We start from the raw sequence: 8,238 nt of genomic DNA, 5'->3' as shown, positions 1-8,238 counted from the left end.
CCCGGCCGCCGGACTGGGGGGGCACCCTGCGGGGACAGCCGCAGGGCCTCCTAACTTCTCTCCACCGGGCCTGGAGGTGGCAGTGGGACCCCGCGGGTCCTCGGTCGTCACACCAGGGAGGGGCACGCCATGTCGCTTCGCCTCCTGCCTGGAGTTCCCCCCCCCAGGTGCAGTGTCCCTCTGCCTCCCAGCCACACCCCTGCTCCATCCCCCAGAAGGGGAAGGGGTGGCTGGTGAGCAGCCCCGTCACTGGTCTGGGGTAGGGCAGACTGGGGCGCAGGGGCCTCTGTGCTCCCCACCTGCACACCCCCAGGGCCGTGAGCATGCTCCGCCCTTGCTGCTCCAGAGCATGGGGGGGGGTGACACTGAGCTAAGAGGGGCTCCCGGCCGATGTCAACCCAGCTTCATCGGGGAGGGAAGGGCTCCTGGGTGGCCGTCCCCTACTCCCCCAGGAGATGGGCAGCAGGATTTCCCCCTCCTCTGCACTCAGGGCCAACCTTGCACCTCCAAGCTCCACGCCCCGCTCTGACATAGGACTCTGTCTTCCACACGTCCTGGAGCCCGAGGGGGATTTCTGCCTCTGCAGACCCTCCCTACAGCCACCCAAGTTCAAGGTAGAGAGAAAGCAGGAGAGGACGGGCGGAGCCAGATGCTGGTCTTGGTCTCGTTCATCTTGTCATGGAAACCGAAGGCGTGTGAGGGAGGGGGTGGGGTGTACCCCACGGTCCCCCTCCCTCCAAGGCCCCATCCCTCTGGAAGCCAAAGCAGGCACTCGGGGAGAGCAGACCTTGATCCTTCCCTTCCCCCGAGCGGGGCACAGACAGGGGCCAGCATCTCTCATGAGACAAAAAACATTTATTTTGGGGAAACAATAAAAATTGTGGTATGAAGAAGCCATTAGCACACAAAGGATGTGCCAACATGAGAAACAATAGGCTTTCTTTGCATGTACCCAATTTTTTCTTGAAGGAAAACTTTGCGATCAGGAAAGATGTGAGAAGCACACACTGCCTGATGGGGTGACACAAATTTTCGAAGATGGCATGTTGGATAATGCTGAATATGACCTGAGACACCTGCCACCATCGGCCTGTGCTGGCTGCATCTGCCTGGGGACCCCAGGTCCCTGGGTAGGACTTCCCACCTGCTGTTCCTGTGTCTGATCCACTCATTCCTATTAGGGCAGCTATGACCCTTGGGGGTGGCTTGCTGACTGAAGGCTGTCTCTCTCATCACTCTCCCCTGGCCTGGGGAGGAGAGAACCCTGTGGTAACAGGAATGCCCACATACTGGGGCCTGCAATTCTTTGTGCTGATTTATCTCTGAGGCACAAATTCCTCGGTGAAGTCCCATTTTCTTCCCCAGGATTTGTCCCACAGCTGTCACAATCGTCTGAGCTTCAACAGACTTGCTGTCTATAGCCAATTTGCTTCTGACTGGTACCCAGGCAAGGGCTGATGCGGCCTTGCCTTTTTGAAGGGTATCTTCCAGTCCTGTGCCTTTTTTATTGCGATTAAGGCACTGCAGAAAGTTCCTCATCCCTTTTCTAACGTGACTTTCTGGAAAAATCTGTCCCTTTTCTGGCATGAGCTGGAGGTATTTGCTCCCAAGGCTCTCTCCTGTTCCTCTGACCTGGGGAGGGTGTCCTGTCCCACTAGCTTGGGAAGCCCTGATTCCCATTGGTTCTGCAGACTCTTCTTCATGCTTTTCTGGTTTGGGACTCTTCTGGTCTTCTCTCTCATTAGTGGAGTCACTCTCCCTCTGGCTCTCACGTGGTTCCTCAACTTCTGGTACACTTGACTCCTGATGCCCCTCACTGCAGGGGATAAGGTCATGTGGCACTAGGGAAGCTGGTGTGTCTCCATTGTCATGTTCCCTCTGGGAACAGGGTGACTTGTGAGTGGTCAAGATGTCTTCAGCAAGGCGGGCATTAGTGTGAAGGTCTTTCAGGAGCACACTGGTGTCACAGTCTTGGACAGGCACGCCAGTGGCAAAGTCTGGAAGGAGGATGTCACTGGGAGAATCTTGAAGAAGCACACCAGCGGTATGGCCTTGAGGCTGGTTCCCCGACTCTACCTCCTCTTGGAGCTCAAACTTACTAGCCTTTGTTTTAAGGCTTGGCTCCTTTGGATCTTGGGCAACCGATTCTGTAGGTGGTGAGGGACTTTTACTAGTGCTTGGAGAGCCTGATCTCCTCAGATCCACATAAATGGTTTGGTTATTGGCCAGCATGCTGGGTGTTAAGATGACTTTCCAAGCAGGGGCCTTCTCGGCCTCCATCGCCTCCATGGCCCCTTTAGCCCTTGGAGATTGGGACCAGAGGTTCATCTCTAGTATTGCTACCTTGTTTGGTGAGGCATGACCCCCACTCTCCTCCTTTAGCTCATTCCTGGCCATTGCTAAACTTTGGCTTGGATCCAGGTTGTCTTTCTTGGCCCCCATAACAGTCTTGCTCTGCAGGGTTCTGTTTATGAGGCTGAGTGTGGAGGTCTGAGAAGGTGATCCGCCCTTCTGTCCTGATAAAGAGGTCTCCAAGGACTCATGGCCATCATCAGGTGAGGTCCCTCCCAGGCCCTGTTGGATTTCCTCACATGCGGGTGAGGGAAAAGGCAGCGGACCCCCTGAAGCAGGAACAGACTCTTCTGCTATCCCCTCCCCTCCTGGATGGGGCTGAGGAGGTTTTCCCAAGAACCTGTAGAACTTGGCTTTTGAGTGGGCCCTAGATACAAAGGTGCCTGAGCAGGGAAAGGGGGGCTGGGAATAGGGCAAGTGTTGAGCTTCACATAGAGATGGGATCATGGGCTTAGAGGCTTGGAGAGGTGGGTCCCACCTACGCCTCGCCCGAAACCTTAAGATGTGTGCTTCCAGCTTCTGCCGAATGTGAGGACTAAGGAAGAACAGCTCATGGGAGGTGTTTACGCAGGGTTTCCGATCCTTCAAGGGTGCTAGATTTCTGATTTCTGTGTGAGGGTGAAACTCGGGCAAAGCATGGTTGGCCACAAACCAGGATCGACGCACACTCAGAGGGATCAAACCCCGATTGATCTGTCCCAATTTCCTGAGCAAATGAACCTTTAAGATTTTTTCTAGATGTTTCTTATCTGGGCCCCTGGCAAAGTATTTTCCTGGGTCACTCTTCAAGGTGCTTATCAAGGGTCTTACTAACTCCTTCTCAGAGTTGGTTCCTAGAACCTTCACTGGGTACCTGGCTGAGACCCTGGAGAGATCTCTTGGCGTCCTCTTCAGACATTGCCATAGACCCTTACTAAAGTTCTTCTCTAGTTGGAATCTTGCTTGACGCTTCCTATGGGAACTTCTAGGGTACCTGGACCTGGTCCTCTGTGTGACCTGGCTGCTTTTGCCTTTAAACACAAAGGGCCTTGAGAGCCCCTGCTCTATCTGTGCCTGACTCACCCATGGGAATTCATCCTGAGGGCGCATCAGTTCCAGAGACAGTTGAATCCTGTGGCGCAGGCTACCTTGCTGTTTATTCCTGCTGAGCCTCCTTTGAAGGTGTTGCTTCTGGATTTTAAAGATGATAAAGTCCCCGTGAAAAGTGGAAACTGACCTGTGGGCCTGGGAGGCCTGGTTGTCCTCCGGAAGCTTGGGAGGGACTTGACTAAAGGATTTCGGAGACCTTTTCACCATAGTGGGTAAAGTCTTCCCCCTTTCTTGTTGTTTCAGCAACAAAGACCTTTCCAGATGTTGAATTTCAGTTGGGATGAATTGTGTCTTTTTTTGGGATGTAGGGCAAGATACCCCACCGGTCCTCCTCTGGGATGGGAGAGAAGGTGGTCTGATTGGGACAGAAGGGGGAAGGGGGGCCTGGGACCAGGGAAAGGATAGCTTCGAGGGTTGGGGTTGGATCCCAAGGTGGAGCAAGGGTGGGGCGTGGGAAAACTGTGAAGATATTTGATCCTGAATTAGAACTGGCAAGCACTTAGAGATTCCATTGAATAAAACAGAGGGAACCTGTAGTTGAGAAGAGTGAGTAGAGACCAAGGCAGTGGCCATCAGGGACTCACTGTGCAGAGAGGGGAGACCCCAGAAGAGCTGGCTGCATTTCTGTTGCAAGTGGTCTTCCAAGACCTTGGGGGATGAGAACAGCTGAGAACCGGCCAGTGGCTCTGGTTTGTCTTTCATGTTCCAGAAGGATTGCGGGGTGGTGGTGTTCTGCTCAGCACCCAGCAACTTCCACATAGTCCCCAGAAAGCCCACGTGGTCATCTGGGCACCACTGTTTGACAACTGACCCACCTTTTTCTTTCTCTTTCCAAATCTTCAGTTCTACCCTTTTAGTGATTAGTATCTCAAGTAGCTTCTGGACATCCGGATTGACAAATGAGGGGTTATGAGTCTCTATATGCTTGTTTGTAAGGCCACCCCAGAGCGAGGTCTCTGGTGCATGGCAGGACACATGTTCTTGCTGGCACTTGTGCTGTAATGAGCTAGGCAAGAACAAGGACTTGGTACATTTCCACCACCAGGAAAAGGATAAAATGGGGTAGATTGCATGGCCAAGGCCTGAGATGGTTGAAATGAGAGATGCCAAATAGGAATTACCTGGAGGTAAGCTCTTTCTGACTGTGTCCAATGGGATTTCCTTTAAGTTAGTTTGGTCTGCTGGCCGGGTGGAGGCCAGAGGTAGAGGGTGTCCCATCACAGGAGTAGGGGAAGGTGATGGGGCCACGGTGGGAGCATCTTCCATAGGCTCCCTGCATGGCTGATGGGCTCCAGCAGGCACTCCTCTGCGCACCTGCCCAGGGGCCGCTCGATGTAAGAGCTGAAAGCGCCCCTGGTCAGAGACCCTCGCCAGGTGGCTGTGGAAGACAGGAGGTGTGAGCCGAAGCCAGGAGCAGGGGGGTCAGGAGGGTGGGCCCCACGGCCCTCCACGTCCCCACACCCACTTCACAATTCTCCTGCTGTCCCTTGTCCCAGGGCTTTAGCCACACTGTCCCCGTGGCTCCTCCCAGACCCCCAGAGCAGCCCCAGGGTGCCTGCAGCCCTGGGCTCACACCATAGACTCTGGGAGGAGCACCCAGGAGAGAAGGGGGAAGGTTCTTTACCTTTGCAGAAGGGAAAACAGGTCCTGAACCTCTTCCAGTTCTTGCAGGCAATCTCTGCAAGCTGGAAACAGGAGACCGGGTCATAGAGCTGAAGGCGGGGGCCCAGGGGTCTTACAGGAGGCCGAGTACAATGTCCCTTTAGGGGAGACCTTTGAGGGATTAGACTCGGGAGCCCCAAACATCAGTGTCCAAGGCTGCGTGCCTGCACAGTGATAGCAAAGCCCATGATGGGGATTGCTTTGTCCTTTACAAAGTGCTTCCCCATTCGTGACCTTGTTGGGGGAGAAAGGACCGGGTCGCCTCACAGAGAAATCTGAGCAAAGTTGGGCAACTTGTCCACAGTTGGAGCTGGAGGTCCCGCCTCCCAGTCCAGGCCCTGGGGCCCGTGCTGGGCGACACCCGTTTCCAACCCCTCAGGGCTTTGTTCTGGCCCAGAATCTGGAAGCATCCGGGTTCCACTCTCCCTCCCAGAAGCCCCTCCCCCCCAGGAGCCCCTCCCCGTTCCTAGGAGCCCCTCCCCCTCCCAGGGCTCTGTTTCCTGAGTGATGGGCTCAGGCCCTGGTGTCCTGGAGATGGTGGGGCTGGGCCCTCAGAGCAGAGGGGGATGGTGTAACTGGTGTGCGCAGGGCTGAGTGGCAGATGCTCACCTTTCAGAGTCTGGTTTTTCTTCTTGCTTCTGTTGTTCCTTCTCCATGGCTCTGCTTGATACTGAGATGAGAGAACACGGGGAGGCTGGGACCCCCACCCCCCGCAGCAGATGTTCGCTGCTCATGAACAATGTGACTTTCTACATTTAACTAAGGGGGGCTGTGGTTTTCTATCGTTTTACTCATTTCCTTTTCAAAATGGATAAAAATGTTTTCAGTTTTCCTTCTTTGAAGAATGTACAGGAGGATTTTCTGAGAAATTTGTCACTGTTCCTCTGCTCAAGAAACACACATATTCCCAGACCTGTGGGTGCATCTGAGCTCCTTCACGTAGGACCCCGCTTCCCGAGGCCAGAGCCCCACTCCAGCCGCTACTCGGGGCCTCCTGGGCTCAGCACTGCCCTCGATCAGCGCCGACAGAGGAACATTCACCTGAGACACCTGCCCCGGGAAGGTGGCTGGTGAACCGGTGCCCAGGGGCCTGACCTCTGCTAGAGATGCAGCTCCTAGCCGCCGGTCCTCGGCCACTGGTCACTGTGTCTGGGACATTGTCCTGGAGTCCTCCACCACACCTGGACTCCTGGCCTGAGATCTTTGGGTAGAAATCCTTGTGCCCCTCTAACCCCTGCCTAGTCTGGTTTATGCCTGGATGAATGGTGTTCTATTCTTTCCTGAGAATACATGTTCTATTTTTTCCCATCTCTCCATTAATTCAGAAAAATGGAAATAGTAATAGAAAAGGAGATAGAATCATACTCTGCTGGGTCTGGGTCAAGGGTTCCTTACCTTCCTGATGTTTCTGTGTTTCTTGTGTGGTGGTAAGGACGGATTAGTCTGGAAGTAGGATAGTAATAGGAAGAAGAGCGCCAGTCCACACGGGAAGGCGAGGACGATGTTAAGTGCCCAGGAAGAGGCACTGGAGCTCAGCCAACCACCAGTAATGCTTTTCTGAGGGAAGAGGTAATTCTCCATCTCTTTCCTCTGAAATTCATTAGTACCAGATTGCACTGCTGCCCTCAGGCAACTGAGCACTGGGCGTGTGCTTGCGGACACAAAACCCAGGCCCACATCACAGAGCTATTGTTTTGTCACAAAGGGCTCCTGAGGGAGGGAGGGGACAGAGGAGTAGCAAGCTGGACCACAGCCCCTCCCCCCACCGCAGCTCCATCCCTCCACCTTCCCAGGCCTCCAAGTTCCTCCCCTTAGCAGACACCAATCTCTTCTCTGTATCCTTGAATCTGAGTTTTGTTTTGTTTTTTCAATTCCACATATAAGTGAAATCGTGTGGTATTTGTCTTTCTAATTTTATTTAACACAGTATTCTCAAGGTTATCCGTGTTATCACAACCGTCAAGATTTCATTATTTTTTTATGGCTGAATAGTATTCCAATCTGTGCGTGTGTGACATCTTTATCCATTCACCCCAATATATATGGGTCATTTAAGGCCGATGTTTTCTTATTGATTTTCTGTGTGGATGACCTATCCATTGATGTAAATGGGGTGTTGAAGTCCTATACAATTATTTATTGTTGTCCATTTCCCTCTTTAGGTCTGTAAATATTTACTTTATATATTTTGGTGCTTCTAAGGTGCATCAATATATTTTTGTAAGTGTTATACCTTCTTGCTGGATTGCCCTTTTTATCATTATGTAATGCTCTTCTTTGTGTTCTGTTACGGTCTTTGTTTTGAAGTCTCTTTTGTCTGATGAGAGTGCAACTACACCAACTTTCTTTTTGTTTCTATGTGCATGGCACATCTTTGTCTGTCCTTTCACATTTAGTCTGAGTGTGTCCTTGTTTTTGCAGTGAGTCTTTTATAGGCAGTGGATAGAAAGAAGGTTTGTTTTTATCCATCCCACCACTCCATATCTTTTGGTTGGAGAATTTAGTCCATTTACATTAGGTAATTATGGATAGGTATGTCCTATTACCATTTTGTTTTCTTCCTGGCTCTTTTTTTTAGTTGCTTCTCTGTTCCTTTTTTTCTTTTTCTTTTTCTTTTTCTCTCTTTCCTTGTGGTGTAATACCTTTCTTTAGTGTTATGTTTGGATTCCCCTCTCATTTTCTTTTATATATTTACCACAAGTCTTTTTTTTCCCCCCTGTGGTTACCACGAGGGTCACATATAGTCCCATATGTATGTAACAGTCTGTTTCATGTTGCCAGTAACTTAAATGTGAACATATCTTAAAATGCTGTGTTTTTATTTTTTTCCCCACATGTTTAATATTTTTGATGTCACATTGACCTTTTTATTTTATAAATCCTTTTTTTTTACAGATTTTATTTATTTTTTGACAAAGAGACAGCAAGAGAGGGAACACAAGCAGGGGGAGTGCGAGAGGGAGAAGCAGGCTTCCTGCTGCGCAGGGAGCCCGATGCGGGGCTCGATCCCAGGACTCTGGGATCATGACCTGAACTGAAGGCAGACGCTTAACTGACTGAGCCACCCAGGTGCCCCTGTTTTATAAATCTTTTAACTAATTATTGTACTTTTAGTTAATTTTAGTATTTTTGTCT

The 8,238-nt window shown here is 51.4% G+C and overlaps 1 protein-coding gene across 1 annotated transcript; it reads right to left on the bottom strand.

The window, feature by feature from the left end:
- Positions 1-897: 897 nt before the first annotated feature.
- LOC148162359 (spermatogenesis-associated protein 31E1-like) lies at positions 898-6,684 on the bottom strand. Its single transcript, XM_088019014.1, has 5 exons — positions 6,499-6,684; positions 5,713-5,773; positions 5,476-5,484; positions 5,066-5,126; positions 898-4,819 (listed from the first exon to the last, which is right to left on the bottom strand). The coding sequence occupies exons 1-5, from the start codon at positions 6,682-6,684 to the stop codon at positions 898-900; spliced, it is 4,239 nt and encodes a 1,412-aa protein (XP_087875140.1).
- Between the last annotated feature and the right edge of the window lie 1,554 nt (positions 6,685-8,238).

Source organism: Eumetopias jubatus, unplaced genomic scaffold (assembly GCF_037043125.1).
Source record: "Eumetopias jubatus isolate StellerSeaLion01/CBP00866 unplaced genomic scaffold, mEumJub1_p1.0 scaffold_15, whole genome shotgun sequence".
Lineage (NCBI taxonomy): Eukaryota > Metazoa > Chordata > Mammalia > Carnivora > Otariidae > Eumetopias > Eumetopias jubatus.
Note: the sequence above shows the minus strand (reverse complement) of the source record. Positions and strands in the feature narration are given on the sequence as shown.

Bases quoted from the DNA above. Each gene is read 5' to 3' on its own strand.
- LOC148162359 (XM_088019014.1), bottom strand. From the start codon at position 6,684: ATGGAGAATTACCTCTTCCCTCAGAAAAGCATTACTGGTGGTTGGCTG. The intron at 5,774-6,498 runs GTAAGGAACCCT...CTCTCATCTCAG, and splicing joins AACACAGAAACATCAGGAAG to TATCAAGCAGAGCCATGGAG. The intron at 4,820-5,065 runs GTAAAGAACCTT...TGTCTTCCACAG, and splicing joins CTGTTTTCCCTTCTGCAAAG to CCACCTGGCGAGGGTCTCTG.